This window comes from Notechis scutatus, chromosome 3, assembly GCF_049901735.1.
Source record: "Notechis scutatus isolate UNSWTSFEM ecotype Mainland chromosome 3, rNotScu1.2, whole genome shotgun sequence".
Lineage (NCBI taxonomy): Eukaryota > Metazoa > Chordata > Lepidosauria > Squamata > Elapidae > Notechis > Notechis scutatus.
Genome location: NC_142011.1, coordinates 123,997,162 through 124,021,979, shown reverse-complemented (window position 1 = coordinate 124,021,979; position 24,818 = coordinate 123,997,162). Strand labels below are relative to the sequence as shown.

Genomic DNA, 24,818 nt, shown 5'->3' with positions numbered 1-24,818 from the left:
ATGATTAAACAGCCTAACTTTTCAGTTTATATGGTAAGTTAGTTAACAAATGTCTGTCAGGTTTTTTTCAGACATTTCTGAAAACAAAAAGGGAAAGGTAGCCTTGCTCCAAACATGGAATTTCATATAAGTATATAGAGATAGTAGGAGTTGTTGCGAATTTAAGTATTAAAAGTTGTTAAAATTGATCAAATTATCCTTCCAATCAAACATTGGTAACTCATTGTAAAATAATTTGTAAAATAATTTTTTTTAATTGTATTTCCTTGTTGGGATGATGAATAACAGTACACAATTTTTGCACCTGAACATTGTTCTGTTAATAATTGCTTACTGCTGATAAGATCACATTTAATTTTGTCCTTCTTTAGTTCACCTTATTTGAATGTATAGTTTTTTTTTTCTGTGGCATCAGTACAGCTTATAGCAAATAATGTATTATCTTTCATGCTTTAGAAATATAGTTTACTTATGAAATAGGTCAATAACATGAAAAGGAATTAAGGATATATTATAGACAATAAAATATAATTTTAAGTCTAAAACTAAGATATCATTTCCTACAACTGCTATGTTTGATTTAATAGAACTAGTTAAATATAAGTAGAAGTGTTACTCAAAATGTGTGGTTTCTAGGTGCAAAATAAATGAGTCAAAACCAAAATGTATTAGGATTGACTTCTTATAGATTAGAGATGGGCCATGGTATGTGGCCCCAGATTTATTTTTGTGGTACCTACAAGCTCCCAGAAGTTCACAGTATTATGGTTTCTTTGTTCAAATTTCATAAAATACAATAAACAAGAATAGAACTCCATCCAGAGCCTACCTGTCAGCCCACTCAGGCAAGAAGCACAACAATGACTACTAAAGCTATCTTTATTGTAAGGTTATATCATCAGAATCTTGCAAGCTTGAAAGTATTCCTTGCACATTTTCCTTTTACTTGCCAGAAAACTAAAAAGTATTTCTTCTAAAACATTTCCCAGGCTCTCTTTTTCTGTGGACTGAGATACCTTTTACAGTTGTTTAGTATTCAACTCTTCTTCCTGTCTCCCAAGGTCATTCCCTCCTACTATTACACCTAAGCAAAACAAAAGCCAAAAATTGAAGTTTGTCTTCTACATTGCCCTTTCACTTCCATGTCATTTTCAGAACTTTGAGGTTCCTCAAAAATAGAGAAAACAAAATTGTAGCCCTTGACTGAGAGACGTCTTTGATCCTATTTTTTTTAAAATGTCTATAATCAGAAATTATTTGTAAAACAATAAATGGATAATTCTGCAAGGTATCTTACATCTCACAATATTAGAGCTTGAAGATAAATGCACTTCTGTAATTAAGTAGGAATACGTAAAAAAATAATCTTAGAAATGACAAAATTGTCAGTTTTTGAGCTGTATTTTACAGATTAGTCTTAGATGACTTTTCATTTCCTATCAAAAATCTCCTTGTTTCAGTGAAAAGAAAAGCAGTGCTAATTTTCAAGCACAATATAACTTTAAAGGAATAGAAGTGGGGTATTTTTTAATCTAAAACTGTTGGCACATTTACAGCCTTTGGAAGACCTGATTTTTGCCAATCTTATTCAGAAAGAGATTAATAATTAAATAGATGTTTTCCTTGGATAGCTTAAGGAATGGGAAGAGGCAACACTTTATGGGACTAGAAATACTATTTTTGTGGTAAGGTGTTTCTGCTAAATATATTTTGCAGCTGAATTCCTTACATACTCCAACCTGGTGAGGAACATTAATAATTTTTGAAGAATAATGCTGTATAACCATATAATTGTAAATAAACTATTTAACAGTATAGGAAGCACCATTGGTAAAAATTAAACAGCAGCAAAGATGTATCTTTTAAATATTTTATTCAAATTTTGTCTCAGTTTCTTTTTATTCTATCATTGTCATAATTCAAATAAATCCTATCTACCCAGTTTCAAACATTGTATTTCTCTTTAAAATTATGATGTGTATGTGTAGGTGTGCCCCTTGATTTATTGTACAGATCCACAGTGCAGATCCGAAAAGAGAGAGCAGTAAATGGATATGCTGGGATGTTGAGGGAACAAGATGAAAAGCAAACTTGACAGGACAAGGGCATTCACGCCTAGATAGAGCAGTAAAGCAGGAAAAGTGGTCTTTTACTTTTTCCTTCTTCCACTGGTAGGCTGTCTTGTCTGTGGATGTTCAGGATGATCAGCTCTCTTTTTGGAAGAATTAAGTTTTGTGAGTTTTTTGTTTGGCCACTGCAACCATTCAATGCAATATTTTGCCCAAAAAGTGATTTCATGGGCAAGGTCTGATAAGATGCTACGCTACACCCTTCTTGGCTGTGAATATTGATAGATAGGATATTTTCTAGCATTTTAAAAAAATTATTAGATTTATATCTTGCCTTTATTTTATGTACAATTCAAGGCAACATACACAATGTTCTTGCCTTCTATTTTCCCTACAACAATAACTCTGTGAGATGTGGTGGTCTAGGAGAGGCTGACTCACTTCCCTTGTGCTTTGTATTTTTGCCCTTCCTGGCTCCTTTAGTGAACAAGGGAGTAGGAGGTTGTCTGCCCCTCTCTGTGAATAAGGTGATGCCAGCACACTTCAAAAAGCCTGTGGTGTTATCTGTTTATTATTTATTAACTTGTTTTTGTTCTTAAATTATGTCACTTATGCCATTTGCGGGAACAAGTTAATAGTCCCTCTACCCAAAGCAAGAAAATCTCAGACTGAGGAAAGTTGCAAGGAGTAACTTTTAGATAGAGGAATGTAGTTGCTTCCGATATGTGTCTTTGGAGATTCTCAATCATCCGGGTCATGGTTGTCCCAAAGATGCTTTTTCAAGAGGCAACTGGATTTCCTTGTTTTTCTTTGAAGATGTTTCGCTTCTTATCCAAGAAGCTGCTTCTGACTGGATCAAGACAAAGCTTCTTGGATGAGAATTCATTAACCGTATTCATTAACCGTATTTTTGGAGAAACAATGGGTAATAAGCAAAAGCCACCTAGTGGTTGACTATTTTTTTAAAATAAGGATAAGAAAGACAATATAATTAGCAATAAAAGTTAAGCTTGATTCTTGAGTTCAAAATAAACAAAGTGTATGAAAAATTTCCAAATATTTAATATATAAAGAATAACATGTTTTTCAAAAAAGTGTGATGTATGATGATTTTGTTGGAGTACATGGTGAAAATGTTTGGTCTAGTCCAGTGGACCCTGTACTTGTGGAAAATTGCTGGAAAGAAAAAAAAAGCTGTGCAAAATTAACACCTGCTTCCTGTAAAAAAAATAAATGGCAGGCTTGGGGAGTCCATAGAAGCAGAAAAATAATGCATCTTCCTTCATTCCTGACCACTGACCCTGCTTTGTAAGGCTGTGGAAAGTTGTAGTTCAGGAACATCAAAAGCATAACAGAATTTTCGATCCCAATTCTATTTGAACATAATTATTGCTTTAACTTTCTTCATATGATTTGTAAATCTCTGTAATCTTGATACCATTTCAAGATCTCGCTGGGACTGATGTTCGTTTTCAATTTTTGCAAAGATCAAAATAAAACAGATTTATTAGTTCTCCTACTTTTTTATCCCCATCATCTCTTTTTTAAAAGGTACATAAAGTACTATTTTTGTGTTTTTCCTTGTATGGTTAGTATGATTAATAAGTCTAAGACTGTAGGTTAAGTTCCCCACTAACATAATAAGCACATCTAACTTCATAAAGCTTTGGTAACAATTACTTTGTAGTTTTATAAAAAATGTATACCATAAATTTCTATAAAATAAAAAAAAATATAATATGTGCAATCATGAAAACAAATGATTATTTTAGTGTTTGGTAATAAGAATGAGTATTCCATACAGTACAATATCACTTTGCAGTATAGAACTTTATCTCTCATGGTATAAATTATGAGGTTTATAATAAATTGCACAAATTATGCACTGATTATAATTTATAATACGAATGATAATTGTTGAATATTTGCTGAATAGTTAACACATTAATTATAAATTTTAATGGGATATCTGAGCTTAACTCATAATGATATATTTCATGAACGATTGTAACTTTTGTTAGTCAGAGACAGCATAATAGTCAACTTCTGCCTGTTTTGATATTTAGTTTTGGTTGCAGTGAGTGCTGAAAATGCATTTTCAAAAATATACGTTGAAGAAAAAGGTAGAGGGCTTTAATTGTTGTTTAACTTGAAAGCATATTGTCTTCCAATTCTGCATTATTTATTTATTAAATTTACATGCTGCTCATATTCTGAGGGCAACTTTGGGCTACTTGCAGAACAGAAAAAGATAAATACAAAAGCAATTAAAAATTTAAAAGTAGAAACATTTACATTTTGAAATTATGCAAAAAACCAGAACCAAGAAAACAGCACAGGGATAAGGTCTTCTTATCCCATCAACCACCTCCAATGGTGAGCATCCCCTTGTGACCTCAAGCCAACCAGCAAAAGGAAGTTTTAATGCTCACCCAAAAGGCCAAAAGAGTGAGAACAGTTCTCACTTCTGGTGGTGGAATGTTCCACAGAGTTGAGACCACTGAGAAAAAGACTTATTGACCTCATTGCCAAAATTCTTTAGCAGATGTGGTCTGTGGTAGACCTTTTCTGCTGGCATGAGTAGAGTGAGCTAATCCCATTTTGGTGATTACCCATGCCTTATTTATTTTGAATACCCATGCCTTATTTATTTTTAGTCAGAAAAACCTTCAAATTCTCAAGGAAACATTATTCTTTTACAGAAAATAGTTTTAAGAAAGAGGAATGGGAATGGGAGGAATGGGAATATAAATAAGTAATAAATTAATTCATGTAGTATCTTTCTTCAGTTCTGTACATTTGCTTACACATTTTAATGTGTGTCTGCTTCATTTAACTTGTAATTTAAGATATGCATTTCTAGTTGTACTGTTACCAAAGCCTGCCAAATCATTGCTATCATGTTACTGCTTGTTAATTGCCCATGAAAATGCCATGTTTATTTTCTCCTGATTTGCTTGAAGGAATATTGGAATTATAGTATATGACCTTTTCCTGGTTCTCACCAATCGTGAATGGTAACTCCAACATGCCTCTTCCAGATCTAATGGAGCAGGCTGAATTTTATACCTTGTAATCCTTACTCCCAGGATTAGTAAACTGTACCCTTTTGATTGTTATTGAGCTACTGCATCCACAAAAAATTAGTCCGTACGTGAAGACTTCCTATGGCAGGCATGGTGGGCTGACACACTGCTTATTAGCAGGATGACATTTGCTAAGAAATTGTGGCTAAATGTTGGCTCTAGACTAATGAAACCTCTCCAGAAGGAAAGATTCTAAAGAGTATCCATGTGACTTCTGGACAACTGCTCCTTGTGAGTAGATTCTGGAAATTGTTATTTTATGGTCAGTTGATGAAGGGAATGGCTGGAATTTGAGATTTCATGATGCTCACACTCACAAAGCAGCTTTTTACATACAAAGTTTACCCAAACCCCATTTCTTAAGCCCTCTTGCATTATTATTATTTTTATTGCATATTAGAAAAACTAGCTCTATACCACTGCTTTGCTATGAAACTATGTGATTTTTGGGAGGAAAATAAGTGGGGGAGAATAGTGCCTCTGCCTACCAGCATCCATCAGTATTCATCTAGCTAGTGTCCTGTCAGTGTGTGAGAGTTGAGGGCTGTTTGGAAACTGAAACATGGAAACTGAAACAGTATTTGCTGTGTGAGCGAGAAGGAGACAGCAAGGAGTTTGAGGTTGGCTTAGCTCAACTGTTCCGTACTAAAGCTGGTTGCTGCTATGAAACTAAAACTGAAACTCCTCTCCTTTGCTTGTGTTTTGCATTTGGAACAGATTTCTTTTCTGGGGAGGGGGAGTAGAACTCCTTAGCATCAGAGCATGTTAATAATAATATACAAAATACTAATGCTCTGATGGTCATTTCGAAAAATCCTTTCTTAGTGAGCACTTAGAAGCTAAGATGGACATATGTGCCAAATTTCAAGTTTGTAGGCTTTACAGTTCCGGAGATTTTGTGATGATGCATGAGTGGTATTTTTATAATATGTTGTATATAATATATGATATGTTTTCGTAGATTTTCACGGGTACAGGTATGCAGGTCTTGGCGTGTTCGGGTCTAAAGACTCAAACACGCCAAGACCACATATATATATAATATAATATAATATAATTTATATTATATTATATTATATTATATTATATTATATTATATTATATTATATTATATTATATTATATTATATTATATTATATTTATTTTATATATATATATATATATATATATATATATATATATATATATATATATATATATATATAAACATACATATACACACACGTGTGTGTATGTGTGTATGTATGTGTGTGTGTGTATATATCTATATAATATAATATAATACAATACAATACAATACAATACAATATAATATAAAGACCTTTCAGACTGGCAAGGTTTTTCTGTATTCATCAGTGAGTTCCTCTTCCTTAGAGAATAATTATTTAAATTTCGTTTTAAAAGGTTTGAAAATATATGACCTTTTTGACTATATAGCAAAAGGGTTTTAGTATATGGATTTTAGAATAGTTAACAACAGATTTAGAGGCCAAAGCGATTTGAATTTGTAGCCTTGAATTAATTAAGAAATTTTCTCATGGGAATATGGTGATACTTTGAACATTGGATACTCAAAGGAGTCAAAGGATAAGGGTAAAGAAAATGGAGCTGAAATCTTTATTACAAGTTTTTCATTCTTTTACTAAGCTTCATGACAAAGTGGCTGAACTTATTGACAAATGGACAGACCATGTGGCAATGAAATTATAGAAGAACAAGCAACATTGGATGTTTGTGAAAACATTTTGAAGGATTTAAATGCAATCCAAATGAAACTGGTAGATGACTCATTTCCTAAAAGAGATATATAGATATTGAATCAGAAATTTGTATAAATTCTTTTTATTGAATGTGCAAAAAGTTCTGGTAAGGTTTTGAAAGACTTTATGAGAGGTGATAAGCAAAAGGATAAATTTTGCACATTGGACTTAAAGAATATATTTTTAAAGATTTGAAAGACTTTTGCTTGAAACAGATGAACAACAGGCTAGCTCTAGAACTTTTTTTTTTTTGAAGGATTTAAAAATGTTTTTAAAAACCTAGGGAAGAAATACAGGGTTGGCTTTTTCGATCAGAAATTAATTATGTATTTTTTTCCAACCAGGAATAATTGATGAAACATTTTGATTCTGGGTTTTTTTTTTAGTTAATAAATGAGCTCTGGGGAAAAGAGAGATTATGTGGTATTTAGAGATTGTGCTAAATTACTAAAATTGTTTTTACTTGTTAGCATACAGGAGGAAGTTACTTTCTTCTTTCTTTGTCTTTTTTCTTTCTCACTTTTTAAAAAAATCTGTATTTTGTGTATTTTGTATTGACTTTTAATCTTTATAATCTCTCAGGATGCTGAGAGATGTTCAGCAATATTTTGAAGGCCACAGTTTCTTCACTTTTGCTTTATTGATTTCAGATATTAAACAATTTAAATTTACTGATTGAAAAACAAACCAAAGCTTGCTAAAGAATTCTATCATTGTGTTTCCTATTTATTTTAATTAATTAATTAATTTGCTGACCATCTTGCTGCAAGGGGATTTCACAATGATTTTTGATCAAAGTTTTCTTGTCTGGCTTCCTTCCTGTTTTCTGAGTAAAACTTGATTACAGTATTTGTTATTTCATTCTGAGCTACAGAGCAATTACATTTTGTTAAATAGATGTATTCTTCATATTATACTGCTAAGGGTGATATTTACATATGGATTCACATGTGATACTAACTTGGTAAGGAGATTTGGTTTGTCAATTAATTCTGAGGTGTTTTCCTCTGTTAGGTCTCCAACTATGGCTGGTGGACTCTTTGCTGTGAACAAGAATTATTTTAACTATCTTGGCTCATACGACACAGGAATGGAAGTCTGGGGAGGGGAAAACCTTGAATTTTCATTTCGGGTAAGTAATGATTTTGCAAGTCTTGCCAGGATCTTCCTAGAATCCATCCCTCTTCATGTTGTCTCTGTTCTTTTCTTTGAAAGAAATATTTTCAAAGAAAATGATCTATGATATAGTCAGTATGTTAATAAAACAGTTCCTTATTATGATGAATTTCAAGTTTGATTCAAGTACTTATTCTGCCTCTGTTACCTGGAATTAAGCAGCCATAACATCTTATTTTAGTAGTTCAAATATTTCATTGGTTATTTGCTGATCAGCCAAACTCTATGATAGATGCATATCATCCATCTTTAAAATTAATGGGATAGAAGTACTGTATAGCAGACTTCCTTTTACATAATGTAACATCCAGACACAAGAGTTTGTAATTCATCATAAGTGAAGCTCATTTAGGTAGCGTGAAAATTGATCAAGCTTGACCGAGGTAAATAATTTAAGTTTATGACAAAAGTATTTTCTAATTCCCAGATTTAAGAGTAGAGAACAGATCAGAATCTCAGAATACCAGAGTTAAATGTTTTGAACTTGAGGTTCTTTTCTGCTACAATTATTGGGGGGGGGGGGGGATGCAAAAAACCAGCATTCCCAACCTTCCAGGCTCCTTGAAAACTTATATTATTTAGGAAAGTCTTTTAAAACTTTCAGTTTCTACCTTAAGCCTCAATATCCACATATTTAGTCCTCAGATATTGAGGCAAATGCTTATCTGGATATTTTCTGATCTGAATTTGCAACATGGAGTGCTTAAGAAATTGTATTTCATCTTGTTTCAAAGAAAAACTAATACATATTGTAATTCTTCAGTCTGTTGCAAGTTTTAATTGGATGCTTTTTGATAATAACTAATTGAATGCATCTACTGCAAACATTAGCTAATAAATATTTAATACTATAAAATGCCTGGTAACTTCTCTTATCTCCTTTATCTGAAGTGGCCTTCATGATAATCTATTGATGTATATGTGCAATTCTGACCACAAAATTAGTATTTAGTGACTGTTCAAAATTACAATAGTGCAAAAAGTAACATTATCACTTTTAACTTCCTTTAACTTTTCCTTTAACTTCCAAATGTCACAATTTCCCAATGGCCACGTGGTCTCCATTCAGGTGCTTCGTAATTGGAATGCATTTACGATAGTTGCAGTGTCTCCTTGGTCACTTGATTGCCATTTCTAGAGCTTTCCTCAAAAAAAATGAATGGAGAAGCCAACAGTAAAATCACCAATTGTGGTCATGTGATTTCTTCCTTAGTGACTCCAACAGAATTCATGTTCAGTGCAGTCATGTGATGCTGCACTTAACCACATAGTTTAGTGACAAAGTTGTTTCTCCCAGTTGTGGTTCTTAAAGCGAGGACTATCTAATAATGATTTTGATTGTGTCTCCTGTATTTCCTTTTCAAGCTTTAATTGTTAAAAGCAACATGTATATAGATGGTCCTTGATAACCAACCACTCATTCAATGACCATTCAAAGTTGCAGTTGTGTTGAACAAGTAGTATTTATGATCAGTCTTTGAAGTTTCACCTGTCACTGTGCCTCCAGTCATTTAATTTCAATTCAGGCACTTGACAAATGGCTTGTGCTTACAATAGTTGCAGTATCTGTCCCATAGTATGGGATCACCATTTGCAGTTTTCCCTACCAACTTCCCACAAGTAAAATCAATGGGGGAAACTGGCAGGGAAAAGTCACAAGTCATTCTGTACTATACATTCTCTGGCCTTCTGCATTCATACACAGCCTGTGCCAGATCTCTCAATCCCTCCCCTGGCTCCCCTCATAGCATTCTTCCACCTCATTGTGCCACACCCTCCCCCTACACTTCTTAGTTGGTATTCTGTCACTTCTTGCTTACCGACAGCAAACACCAAACTCTCAGGTTTGTCATTATTACACAATGTAGTCATAGACTCCTGCACATGCCTTAAATGCTACAAAAATCTAAAGGATAATGAAAACTCCATCAAATGTTCTCTGTGTAAGAAATACACTCATCATGACTGCTTGGGATTAACCAAGTAATTTATTCAATACCTGGAATCATCCAATGAGTTTCCATATTACTGCAAATCATGCAAACCCAAACTGGATCTGTTGGAAAGAATTGATACCATTGAAACCATAGTAGCATCCTGGACGCCATAAAAGAAAGAATATCCAACCTTGAAAAAAAAAAGAAACAACGCAAAAACCTGAACTTCCAATAGCTACAAACCACATCTCTACCCAACAACCACAACCCAATCCAAAACCCAATCCACAAATAAACACAACCCAGACAAATATTGATATCCCAATCCTCATCAGAGAAGCTGTTGAGCGTGAACGAAACGTCCTAACGCCATCTTATTTGGTCTAGAGGTCACCAATAACAATGATGACATCACAACTGTCCGAAACATCATCAGGGATTATCAAGCATCAACCATCTCCGCTGATGAAATACTTGACATTTCACGCATTGGCCGAGAGCTCAATAACAGTGACGGCTCTGTGGCCCCACGCCTGTGCAGAGTCATTTGCAAAAATGAATCAAGCAAACGTAAATTCATTTATACTATAAACTCACTCGCCAAAACCAACACCAACCATAAGAACCTCCGTTGTCGCCCTGACCTAACCATACAGCAACGTGCCCACTCCCGTGTACTCCGCATTGAACTCAAAAACCGTCTAGACAATGGAGAGAAGGACCTGTACATTGACTACCATGCTGACTGTATCAAAAGTAAGCCACGCAACCCAATACTCAGCTTTTACCCTCAACCACAACCCTACCTCAACCGATCCACCATCACCCAAGACTAGGCACGCACGCCCCCAACTACCTCAATTCCAACTACTGCCGGCCTTAAATGCAAACTACTCAATGCAAGAAGCCTCGTGAATAAAATACCTGAATTTCTCATCCTACTAAATATGGCTAACTTCGACATTATATTTGTCTGTGAAACATGGCTCAATGCATCTCTCCCGACTCCATTACCACAGTAAGAGACTATCATGTTTACCAATCAGATCGTGAAAATCGTCGAGGAGGTGGTGTTGCTATCTTCTATAAAAATCCTTACATCTAAAAAATATCCAAGTTACCCAGGAGCTTGCTCTTCCTGAGACCATCATCTGTGAACTATCCTTAAATATCACAATTCGATTCTTACTATGTTACAGAGCACCTGATTATGACATCGAACATGTAAACAAGCTAAATACATTACTAACATGGGCTGCATCCTGCCCATACCCTTTTATCCTTCTTGGTGATTTCAATCTACCTCATATTGACTGGACCCTAAATGATTGTACAACTGAAATCATACACTCAACCTTCTACAATGCTACTACAAATCTGGGACTGGAACAACTAGTAACCAACAACACTAGACTAAACAACTGCCTCGATCTCATCTTCTGCAATAGTTTGAATTTAATTTACGGAATACAAACTAAAGAACCCTTTTCCAGTAGTGACCACAATATGATTGACTTTTGTCTCAACATACATCCACACAAAAATCACCACAATGATGTAATCCCCAATTGTAACTTCAAAAAAGGCAACTATGATCTTATAGACAACGATCTCTCATCCCTTGATTGGCAATCTCTATTCACTGGATGCAATACTGTTGAAGACCATTACAACATATTTTTACTTGAAGTCAAAAGAGTCATCAAACTATATGTACCAACAACAACTCCCAAAACAAAACAAAAAAGCAGATTACCCACAACAATAAGGAAACTTCAATCCAAAAAGAGATCACTCTGGCGGAAAAACAAATCTGGTCACGTTACCAATTTCAAAAACCGATACAAAAATTTATGCCACCAGATAAAGACCGAATGCACCAATTATCACATTAAACAAGAGGAAAACCTTCTAAGCACCAATTCCACCCGTGCTTTTTACAATTTTGTAAACAACAAACTAAAAGACTCAAGGTCCATCCCTCCCATGATAGGACCTGATGGTAAAGACTGCAACGAAGACACCATTAAAGCCAACATCTTTAACACATTCTTCGGCTCAGTATTTGTAAACAGCAATGGATCATGCCCAGTATTTCCTAGCCGTACCACAGATAACAACAATGATCTAATACATATCGATTTCACAGAAGACAATGTTGAAAAAGCACTACGCAATCTAAAACCATCCCTATCTATTGGACCGGATGGAATATGTGCCTACTTCTTAAAAAAGCTATCCACTGCCATAGCCAAACCTCTAAGCATAATCTTTGAAAAATCTTTCAGGACCAGCTCCTTGCCTAACCTATGGTCACAAGCCACAGTCATCCCCATCTTCAAAAAGGGAGACCCAAGCCTAGTTGAAAATTACAGGCCAATCTCCTTATGCTGCGTCACCTGTAAAGTCATGGAATCAATTATTAACCAATCCATCATCCTCCACTTAGAGACAAATAACCTACTCTCCAATAAACAATTTGGTTTCAGAAAAAAACTATCCTGTAATCTGCAACTCTTACACTGCAAAAACATATGGACGACACAACTCGACCAGGGCAAAGCAATAGACGCAATCTACATAGACTTCTGTAAAGCCTTTGATTCAGTGGTACACGACAAACTACTCCTAAAAATAAAATCCTATGGTATCTCTGGACAACTGAATAACTGGATAGAAGCATTCCTGTCAAACAGACAACAAATGGTCAAAATTGGGAGCGTCCTATCAAATCCAGTACCTGTCAATAGTGGTGTCCCCCAAGGCAGTGTTCTAGGACCAACTCTCTTCATACTCTACATAAATGACCTCTGTGATCATATTAAGAGCAATTGCGTTCTCTTCGCTGATGATGTAAAGCTGTTCAATACCACAGACAATACTGCTACCCTACAAAAAGATCTTGACTATGTATCAGAATGGTCAAACAAATGGCAACTTCAAATCTCAACAAATAAATGCTCTGTCTTACATATTGGCAAAAAAATCAGAAAATAAAATACAAGCTGAATAGTCAAGATCTTGTTGATGACCCAAGCTCTGTAAAGGACCTTGGAATACTCACCTCTAATGATCTAAGTGCTAGAGCCCACTGCAACTACATAGCCAAAAAGGCATTAAAAGTTGTTAACCTAATCCTACGTAGCTTTTTCTCTGGTAATATCACACTACTAACCAGAGCATACAAAACATTTGCTAGACCAATACCCGAATACAGTTCATCAGTCTGGAACCCACATTACGTATCTGATATTAGCACAATTGAGAAAGTCCAGAAATATTTCACAAGAAGAGTTCTCCACTCCTCTACTCGTTGTAGAATACCTTATGCCACCAGACTTGAAATTCTAGAACTAGAAAACCTTGAATTACGCCGTCTTCGGTCTGACTTAAGCATGGTATATAAAATCATACATTGCAATGTCCTACCTGTCAATGAATACTTCAGCTTCAACCATAACAACACAAGAGTACACAATAGATACAAACTCAAAGTTAACCGCACCAAACTTGATTGCAGGAAATACGACTTCAGCAATAGAGTGGTCAATGTCTGGAATACTCTACCCGACTCTGTAGTTTCTTCCCCAAACCCCAAAAACTTTAACCTTAGACTGTCTACTATTGACCTCACCCCTTTCCTAAGAGGTCTGTAGGGGGCGTGCATAAGCGCACCAACGTGCCTACCGTCCCTGTCCTATTGTTTCTCTTATTCTTTTATTTTTCTTATATGTACCCATTTCATGTATTCACAACTATGTATACACTTATACTTATTATCTTGTAAACAATTGGCAAATCAAATAAATAAAATAAATAAATAAATAAATAATGTCATGTTTTATGATTGCATCACTTAGTCAATTGCTGTCTTAACCTAAGGACTACCTGTATTACATATCATACTGAAAAGCTGACATGTATAAAACCCATGAAGAAAAAAATTCGAAATATGTGATATAGCAACATGAAATACTATCAGCATTGTTCATGGTATGTTTCGGACAATGCATAGGTTAATCAGTTTCCAAATAAAGGAATAAATAAAGGAATAAATTAATTGAGAGTGTTGTTGCATGATACTTTTGTCTGTATTCAAATGCAGATGTATAAGATGTCTCCAAAGTATTGCTTGAGTTGATGAAATGAAGTAGGAGCAGGATTAGTTTTCCAGACCATAGAGATTCAGAACTTTCTTCAACAGCTACTACATGGGCAAAGGCATTCCACAACAATGCACTGTAGTGCATATATAACAGATCTGCTTTCTGATTTTGTTCTTAGATCTGGCAGTGTGGAGGAAGTCTTGAAATCCATCCTTGTTCTCACGTAGGGCATGTTTTTCCAAAGCAAGCTCCATATTCACGTGCAAAAGCATTAGCTAACTCTGTTCGGGCTGCTGAAGTATGGATGGATTCGTATAAAGAACTTTACTACCACAGAAATCCACATGCACGCTTGGTAAGTTTGCTGTAGGCATAAGTACAGGTATAGAAGATAAAATTTATTTCTTGATAAGCTGAGAGACTAAGTTTATATTCTCAGAAAATAAAGGAATGAGCCTAAAAATATGATAAGACAACAAAGAGAACGGTGCAAATGCTGAAATTTTGCAAGATGAGTACAGAAAAATATAGGCAGAATAGTGCATATGCTTATGTTTTGGAGGAACTCAGGCCAGCAGTTTCTAGCCCTTATAGTTTTAAAAATAGGTTTATATATGAAAGAAAATACAGCTGCTAAACATTTTGAAGTCGGTGAGATAGATATCATTTCCGAGGATGATTTTGCGAAATAAAAATATAAAATTTACATAGGTAACTTCATTTATAAAAATACGTTTCTTAGCATTTCATATTAATTTGATTGGCCTTAATTCATTTTTCCCTCCATATTACATACTGACATTGATTGAAAAGTTATTAATCTTTTCAACTGAGGTAATATTTCAGAGGAATACACATATTAAAATGTTGCCAAATTGAACTAGAATATTCCTCATGAATAACAAGGCTGTTTGTATATAGAAAATGTTTCGGGCATTCTGCAGGCCTCACACTAGGATGCTGTACTTTCTATTGTTTTTCAGAATTTTGCACTTTGGAAAAAATTATGTCTACCTTATGAGTTGCATTAACTTTAATGAATCAAATGCTTAAAGCATCATCATTTTTGAATGCTCACTTGGAAGCCTAAAAAATGATAGGCTTTTTTTAAATGAAGAGCATGCATGCACAATAACATAAATAATTGGATAGGAATATTATAATTCTAATAACTGAAGTCCTGGGGGCCAAAACTTAATGCTGATGTATTTATTCAGATAACTGCTGACTAGGGTAATTTATTTAATATAGAGCTATTTTCACCTTAATCAGGAGTGGGATTCTACAGGTTCGCACCTATTTGCTAGAACCGTTTGTTAACATTCTAAGCAGTTCGGAGAATCGGTTGTTAGAAGAAATTACTGGCCTAATCCTGTAAGGAAGGCAGGAAGGAAATATTCTGGTGTTGCTTACAGAAACTGCCTCTCTGTCAACCCTTATTACATTCTTGACAGGACTAGACTTCCTGTCTCTGGAACTTCTCTGGAGTTTTTTTCCCCTCCTTTGCTGGTACTTTGCTTGTTTGGAGTGACCATTCAAAGTTACAATGGCACTGGAAAAAAGTGACTTATGACCATTTTTCACACTTACGACTGTTGCAGCATCCCCACAGTCATGAGAGGCCAGGCGAGGAGATGCGTGCCTCAATGTAAGTAATATTGAGTTGGCCACATCCAGCCAATAACATGACCACCAAGCCACGCCCACCAATTAAGCCACGCCCACAGAACCGGTTGTTAAAAAAATTGAATCCCACCCCTGACCTTAATAATTTATAAATTGCATAAGTGTGAGATACTCGAAGCAAAATTTATTGTATTAGGATCTTACTTGCCTCTCTGGAATACTGTATATAACTTGTTCTCTATTGAAACTTTACTTTGGGATTTCACTTTAGGAACCCTATGGAGATGTGACAGAAAGAAAACTGCTTCGAGAGAAGCTCAAGTGCAAGGATTTTAAATGGTACTTAGATAATATTTATCCTGAACTTCATGTCCCAGAGGACAGACCTGGCTTCTTTGGGATGGTAAGTGAAACTCTTCTTCATAAGGGAATTTCCAAGCCTTCATACTCTTTCAAGATACACAGGTAGAAGTTCTTGAACAAACAGTCCTGAGAATTGCTAGTAGTATTACTGGGTAGATGGATTTTAGCCTCCCAAACATACTGAGGTAAACAACATTTGGGGTTTTGCATAATCCCTCAAGCAGATACAATAGATAAGGTAAACAGGTAGCCATCAATTTACACAATTGAGCACAAAATTTCTGTTGCTAAGCAAGACAGTTATTAAGTGAATTTTGCCCCACTTTTCTTGCTGTGGTTGCTAAGTGAAACAACTGTAGTTGTTAAGTTGGTAACACAGCTGTTAAGTGAATCTGGCTTCCCCATTGACTCTGTTTGTCAGAAGGTTACAAAAGCTGATCACAGGATCCCTGGACACTGCCATTGTCATAAATACATGCCAGTTGTCAAGAGTCCAAACATGACCGGGTGGTGGGGGTGCTGCAATGGTCGTAAATGTGAACTAAGTCACTTTTTTCAATGCCATTATAACTTCAGTCACTGAAAAAATGGTGGTAAGTCAAGGACTACCTGTATGTCAATTTGGCAAAAACAGTGTGGAAAGTTTGTTGCTCTACATACTGTACTCATTTCCTGGGAAAGTTTTTACCATTAGTGCTTAACTAAAAATATGTTTTGTTTCTTTTTCTTTGCCATTATGATGGTAGAAGTAAATGAACATTAATATAAATCAGTCAATAAATCCTGACAGTAGCAAAGACAGTGTGAGGGAGTCAAAAACTCCTCAGGTACAATTACACTTCTGCTGTTAACCTGTTAGTGATCCTTAGGTAAGTCAGCATCTCTTAGTATGGATCTCCATTGGGATAATAATTGTAATTGTTGCTTTACAGTGGCTTTAAGGTATAGAAGTGCTAAATGATGATGATGGTGGTGATAAGTGGTAGATTCACATAAAAGTACGTTCTAACGTAAAATAGGGAGAAAAAAATTGAGCAGAGGTCCCCACACTTTTTAATTCATGGACTCCTTCATGAAATTTTGTTCATTGATTATATTATAAACATTGATTATATGAAAATAATTTAGTAAATACTATTTTAAGTAATATTACTATCAATAATTGAATAAATAACAATACCAGCTCTTTGGATAGTCCTACCAACAGAGGGGGTATTCAGCAGGTTCTGACCAGTTCTGAAGAACCAGTAGTGTAGTGGAAATTTTGAGTAGTTCGGAGAACTGGCAAATACCCCTTCTGACTGGAGATTTTCCAGTATCCTTCCCCTGCCACGCCCACCAAGCCACTCCCACAGAACCGGTAGTAAAAAAATTTGAATCCCACCACTGCTCTTCAGGATCAGTAATGACTACTTTAAAGAACCCTGATATTGAGCAGTCTTTCTGCATTCTTTCCAAGCAGCTCCACTCAGGATCATGTGACTAAGAGGAGGGGCTTCAGAATTAGAGTAATCGACAGCTTTCTGAACTGTTGCCCACCTGCAACAATTCAGAGGATTTTCCCCTTTATTTGGTCCTGCATTGTTTGTTTTTAGATAGCTGTCCTGTTGACAAGGAGGACACACAAACAACAGAGTCCAAACTCCCCTCATGTTGGGTTGGAAAGAATAAAAATGGCTTTTGGTTCCCAGCTTAGTGGAACATCCTATTTTCAGCAGCAAACAACCAGATCCTAGCCACAAATACAACTAGTCATGGTACATGCTACAGTACAATGAGCCATGATACACCAAGAAGCCTCTTTGTGCTTCCTGGGATATGGTCACTTTGGGCCATTTTGTTGGGACTTGCTGAGGTACGGCAATTTTGTGCCACACTGTTGGGGTGAGCTGGGGTGGCTGACACTTCCAGAGATATCTGAGGGTTCTTGCTTTGGGCCAGGTGCTTCTTGCAGCCCCAGAACCACAGTGTCAACTCATAAAACATTCCTATCCCTGTTTTAATAGTTGCCATTAAAAAAGGGGGGGGGGAGGAAGGAAATCTGGAAGAGCAGTGCAGCAGTTGAAAGCAAAAGTACACTCCAACTCTTATCTTTAAAAGATTGTAACTAAAATACCAGAGCTTTTGCCCAAGAATATATTTCATTGGAGAACGTGAATGATGACACCCAGCCTGTTAATGTGTTCAGTTGGAGAATCTGGTTTATGTGACATCCAGGGGGGAAGGGGGAAACAGGGTCACAGGTGACTGTAAATTACGTATGCCAGAGTTGGCTTGCTGTCAGGATTCCAGCAATCGCTCTAATTAAATCATGATTCTCGAGCCAAACTTCAAAAAACTTCAAAGGATTCATTAGAGGCGAATCACCTCGAATGAGTCATTTGCAGTTTTTTGAAGTTTGGCTCGAGAATCATGATTTAATTAGAGCGATTGCTGGAATCCTGACACACAATGTGGCAAGAAGCTCCAAGCCACAGTGTATTCTTTCCCCAGTCTCTCCATGATTGCACATATGCATGCATCCGCACCCTCTTTCCTGCTTCCCTGAACTCTTGCCACACTGCAGTAACCCCCAATTCATGGATGGCCTGCACCGGGCCTCCCCTGGCCTGCGCCACTACACTGCAGTACCTCTGTGCTCCTTACCTGGGATTCCTTCCACTTCCCACTTAATGACCTGCACATCTGGAGTTGTAACATCAACTAGGATCTACTAAGATTGCAGTCACTAAGCAATGCGGTTACATGTTATTGCACTTTACAACTCCAATTGCTTAGTGATGGAAATTTATGTCCCAATTATGCTCAAGGGAGATTTGCATTTATATTATAATTAGTAAATATAGTATACATTTGTATACTATACAAAAGTATACTATGTACTGTATTATAGAATTTGATTCTTTAATAGTTTTACATATTTATTATCTATTAGTTTTATGTTTTAAACGTTATTGCATGAAATAGGTTAGTGTTAGCACTGCAACATTAGAGCTGTAAAATTGCTGAAATGATTGCAAGTTTTATATCCTTGCACTTTTATGTTGTCTTATGCTTATCTGTGACCAAAATAAAAACTCTGGCTGTTGTTGGCTATAAGTTCACATTTGAAGGTCTGTTTAAAATAATTCCTGATATTGATGGTTCTCTCCTGTAAAAGAAAAGGTGTTTTCTTGGAAAATACTTTCATGTCTATACCTGCCTAAATGATTCATGCATAGGAAAAGAAAATCTGGAGCACCAGTGAGTGAATAGTACAGTACTTTACTCATGTCTATGAAGATGCTCAATCATCCATGTCAAGTTTGTCCCAGAGGTGCTTTTCGAAAAGCAACTGGACTTTCTTAGTTTTTTCCTTGAAAACATTTTGATTCTCATCTAAGAAGCTTCCTCAGTTCTGACTGAATGGTGGGGAATGGAAGGATTTCTATTGTTTTCATGACTCTAACATCCAACCTTCGGAGTGCTAATGACCAGATGATTGCAAAGAATAGAAATCCTTCCATTCCCCACCATTCAGTCAGAACTGAAATTTAGTTGCCTGCTATGTAACTGACTATGTTTGTTTGCCTGTTGCTGTGTGCCAAGGAGGTCACCATCCATGTTTTCAAGGCTGCCTGTCATTTTGCTGAAAAGCTCTTTCTTCTCCAGGCACACTTTATATTATTGTTCCTATTCCATACAAGTTTTATCAGTTCTTGGCAGATCCTTGTGTTGTGAAATTCTCTGCTGAGGATCATACCGTAAATTTCCTTGAAGGGAAAATTTTCTTGCTTTTATGTAACTCTTGGGACTGACATTTTGAGTTCACTATAAATAAAAGATCAGTTCATGCTGCAGTGGTTTTTAGTGGGAAATGCTGGGTTGACAGCACAATATTAGCAGGGTATGGGCTGAGACATTAATATATTCTCAATAAGCATTAAGTGATTAATATTATTATTATGAATAACAATAATTATAATAAACCAAGAATAAACAAATTGTACCATAATTATTTACAGCATTTCAATAGGCAGTTATATTGGGAACCTTATACACGCACACCCCTATCTATCTATCTATCTATCTATCTATCTATCTATCTATCTATCTATCTATCTATCTATCTATCTATCTTATACACACACACACACACACACACAAAATAACTGGTAGAGTGTTTGGATTAAAATGATATGTTTTAATGGCCTTTTGTTGCCTTTTAGCTGAAGAATAGAGGAATGCTAAATTATTGCTTTGATTACAATCCTCCCAGTGAGCATGAAATAACGGGACACAAAGTCATATTATATCCATGTCATGGCATGGGACAAAATCAGGTAAGGCATTTCTATTCAAGTGTCAGATAATAGTTTTTCTCCTTCTACATGCACGGTCCTGTTATTTCTTCTAATCTAACTGTACCAAAACTTTTCAGTTTTGAGCATAACCACCCATATTAAACCTAGTCTTGCTTTGTAATTCTTTGCAGAATTAAACAGAAGTTCAAGGAATATGGGTGTGCATATGTATTGGGAAGTTGGACTAAGGTTCTTCTTAGTGAACTTGATCAGCTCCTTTTAAATTCTGCCCTTAAGATCCACTTGAGAAGGCTGACAGTTTTAGCATTTCACAATACAATAGCAGTGATAGTCAGAGTACAAATACAGAACAATTATTTCGGAAAGAAATATGATTTTTAAGAGGATTTCTCACTTAGTAAAGCAAATAATTTTTAAAATACTTGAAGATAAAGACATGGGTGTGTTTTTTGCCATCTGGGAGTTTCCTTTAGTGGTGCTGCCTCAAACATAAGAGGTTATGAGGTCTTGTTTATGAAATTGGCCTCTAAGAAGCCCAGTTAGGGGCTTCTGTTTACTTCCCTCCCTTGTTGTGGTGTAGTGGCTTCTCTGCCTGCACTTCATTGGATGGTTGAAATAGTAATGGAGTTCCCTTGACTGATAGTTTTGGGAGAATTCATCCTGCCTTCGTTGGGTAGTGTGGAAATTCGTGGCAACCACGAATCTGACCCAGTGCTGGTACAGAAAACCTAATAAGGGGGAGTTGTTTTGGGATGCGGGGTCATCTTTAACTCTATCGGATGCATTCTCCAAATGTTATTGTGTAACTTGGGGGGTTCTCCCAGACTAACACCTTTTCAAAGAAGATGGCTATGGCTAGGAGACCCTTTGCATAAAATCATCTTGTGCACCAGTGCCACCCATTCCTGGATTGGTGGGGAGGGGCTGATTATTATGACTCATGACCTAGTCACTTCTTGTTTGGATTACTGCAGTGCACTGTTCATGAGGCTGCCCTTGAAGATTGCTTGGAAATTTCAACGGATCCAGAATGCAGTAACACATATATTCTGGGTGGCCCATGAATTTATCCATGTTACACCACTACTCCTCAGTCTTGCACTGACTCCTAATTTCTTTACAGATGCAAGGAACTGGTTGTCACAGTTAAAACCTTGTATGGCTCAAGGCTAGGTTATTTGTGAGATTGCCTCTCTCTGAGGACATTTACCTGTCCCTCTAAATTAGATAAAGCAGGCTTACCCCAGTCCTTTCAGTTTAGTGTTGTTATCTGGTGGGATTCAGGAGATACTGTAAGTCTTTTCTCTACCAATAAGCCAGTAAGACCTGCTCTTCCCTAAGGATGAGAGGTGAGCCCAGCTTTTTTGGTAATTTTGGAGAGAGGGGTGTTATGATGCTGATCATTTGTTGAAGTTTTAATCTCATGTTTTCAATATTTGTTACCCATCAAGGATTATTTTTAATAATATAGATGGTCGTATAAAATCTCCAAGTAAGTATATAAATGTCATGGTAATTATAATCGGAAGAATTTCAGATTTGGTCTAGAGATGGCTTTTTAAATTTTTACTATCCTTCTCTTCACAATGCTTTTGATCATAGAAATGCATACTTGAAATTTAATAGAGATCTACTTATCTTTTTATTTTGGGAATAACAGTTTTTTGAGTACACCTCCCACAATGAAATACGTTATAATACCCGTCAACCAGAAGTCTGTGCAGCTGTTGATCCAGGAACTGATATTTTGAAAATGTACTTATGTGAAGATAGTATCCAAAATATTCCTGAAAATCAGAAATTTATTCTTAGAGAGGTAAGAATAGTCAAATTTGTTAACAAACATTAGGCTACAATGGGAATGGGTTATTAAAACATTAGAGGTTTGTAATGAATGATACTTTTTGTTTATACTAAAATGGTACTCCTGCCAATGCCGTATATTCCTTCATCCTCTTTTCCTACCTTTCCTGCAATCATTGATATTTCTACTTAAAAAAGCAGAACAGACATTTCTGTTTTTAAAAATACTGTTTTTCTTTTTCTTTATTAAATTCCCTAAAATAATAATGACAGCAATATCAATGAAAAATAACAAGATCATTACCAGACCATATAGATTAAATTGCTGAGCTAGCAATTTCTAGCATTATTTGTAACAATGACTTTTTAAAGGAAAAGAAAAAAGAGGAAGATAAATATGTAAGCAACTGCTTTAAAAAAAGATTAAATGTTCAATTGCTTGAAAATTTGCTTTCTTGCCCATGTCCAAATGTCCTACTTCAGATATTGCGAATCCCCCTTCCAGTTGTAATTCTTACTTTAATTACTCTTAGCAATTCTTGATGCCTTGATAAATTATATATTCTTGGGATGTAGCCAAGAAAGGCATGTGCAGTTTTGACAACCTGTAGTCACTGTGAGCTTATATTGACAGTTTTATACATTTCAGGCAAAAATATTGCAAAATGTAGCACTTAACCAAATGAGTGAATGTTCATACCTCTGAATTGCATCTCCAAATCTAAGGTTATTGTAACCTACTCCTAAATGCTGTCTGAGATTAATAATAAAAAAGGAATAGTGTTGATGACTTTTTCCTTTTAGAGAAGTTGCATTTCATGATCAAAGAATGCTAGATCCTTCTAAGAGATCAGTATTGATTGATTAATTGATTGATTGATTGATTATGAGCCTCCCATCTTGTCCAGTGATTACTCATTATAATATTGCATGGGAGCTGGAAACAGGGGCATCTGCCAAGGATTGAGGCAAATGACAATAGTATTGTGCTATTGTGACAGAAGTTCTCTTTTTTGTACATGTGTTCTGAACATGTGTTCTGACATTACCTGCATGTATGAAAACTACAGAACTTACAGCATGCCTCTACTTTCATCATTTTGATGAAGCATCTCTGGAGACACCTCTGGTTGAACTTTTGGAAGATACAATAGAATCCCCCTGCACACTTGCAAATTCACCTATAAAAATGAAGTCTATGTATACAAACAGGATACATGAAGCAGATTTCCTACAGAGCAGCATATACGGTCTTCTTTGGTCAAAATTAATTGTAGCTAATGCTGACCTATATGATTCTCTCCTTTGTATAATGGTGTCATTGTCATCTACGGATATATGTTAATCCAGATCACTATTAGCTACTTACAACTCTTTATACAAAAGAATTAACATGATGTTAATTAGTAAATCAAAGTACATGAACATGTACTCACAATAGTTTTTGTTAATGTCTTGTTAATGTTATGTTAATTATCTAGCAGCAATTCTGTTCTTTGTCACTTGTCTTTTCTTGAAGTTAATCAAGTTTAAAATGTGAATTTAACTCTTACTGTGGTTACTTTGTCTTTACCAGACATTATAAAAAACTATTTATTGTTTTATAGGATGGAGTTTTAATACATAAGCAGACCCAGAAGTGTCTACAAGCTGAATCTGATGTAGAAAATGGATATCCAGCACCTTTGTTACGGCCATGTTCCAATTCAGAATACCAGAAATGGTTTTTTATAGGGAGAAGTTGATACAGAAAACTAATTTTGTGGTTGATCAAGATAATCTCTGGATCTGAAGCAAGGAAATGTTTAATCGTTTGTACAAGGAGAAGTGTATTATTTTCAACTTCTGGAACACCAGCAGGCATTGAAATTCATATGTAGTTATTGTGGACTTTTCTGCATCGGAAATCTACTTTTGGCAGCTATATGATTTTCTAAATTTTTTATATATTTTAGAAATAACCTAGAGACTTGATAATGAAATGCAGGTGGTGGCACTTAAATTTGATAATTTAAATATTTATTTTTTTTCCTAATATGTTCAACTTTAATGTGACTAAGACATTAAAAGAAAAATAAAAGGACAATTTTGGCTGTGAAATTATTATAATATAAAGAAACATATAATTTTTTGATATATCTGAAAATAGTACACTGGAACTGCATGAAGAGGACTCACAACTGGTATTGATTCTAAGCATATAGTAAGTAGATCGTTATAGTAGAATTATATGTGAAGTCAACCTATTACGATATAATAGGGCACAATGTAATTACTTGGTTCTAAATATTTTAAATTAAAACAATAAATGAATTGGAAGCAAGGATGACTGAATCACTCTGTCTCCGATTCAGCTCAGTTTCAAAGACATCCTGTCATAAAATCAATATTATCTCCAATTACCTAATCAGGCTGTCAGTTAAAAACATCCATATAAATTAAATGTCTACACCATTTTCCTTTGTATTCTAATACATGATTACCCTTAGTTCAGGGTCTTCAAACTTGACAGCTTTAAGACTTATGGACTTCAACTCCTAGAATTCTTCCTCCAGTCATGTTAGCTCAGGAATTCTGGGAGTTAAAGT

The 24,818-nt window shown here is 35.5% G+C and overlaps 1 protein-coding gene across 1 annotated transcript in view; it reads left to right on the top strand.

Annotated features, from left to right (window-relative positions):
- The window catches only part of GALNT12 (polypeptide N-acetylgalactosaminyltransferase 12), a 44,044-nt gene extending 19,731 nt beyond the window's left edge, over window positions 1-24,313 (top strand). The window contains exons 5-10 of the mRNA XM_087961132.1: window positions 7,930-8,047; window positions 14,313-14,489; window positions 16,032-16,163; window positions 20,332-20,445; window positions 22,088-22,243; window positions 23,838-24,313. Coding sequence (XP_087817258.1) covers window positions 7,930-8,047; window positions 14,313-14,489; window positions 16,032-16,163; window positions 20,332-20,445; window positions 22,088-22,243; window positions 23,838-23,975 — 835 coding nt within the window. The 3' untranslated portion in view covers window positions 23,976-24,313. The remainder of the gene's footprint in view (window positions 1-7,929; window positions 8,048-14,312; window positions 14,490-16,031; window positions 16,164-20,331; window positions 20,446-22,087; window positions 22,244-23,837) is intronic.
- Window positions 24,314-24,818: the final 505 nt, after the last annotated feature.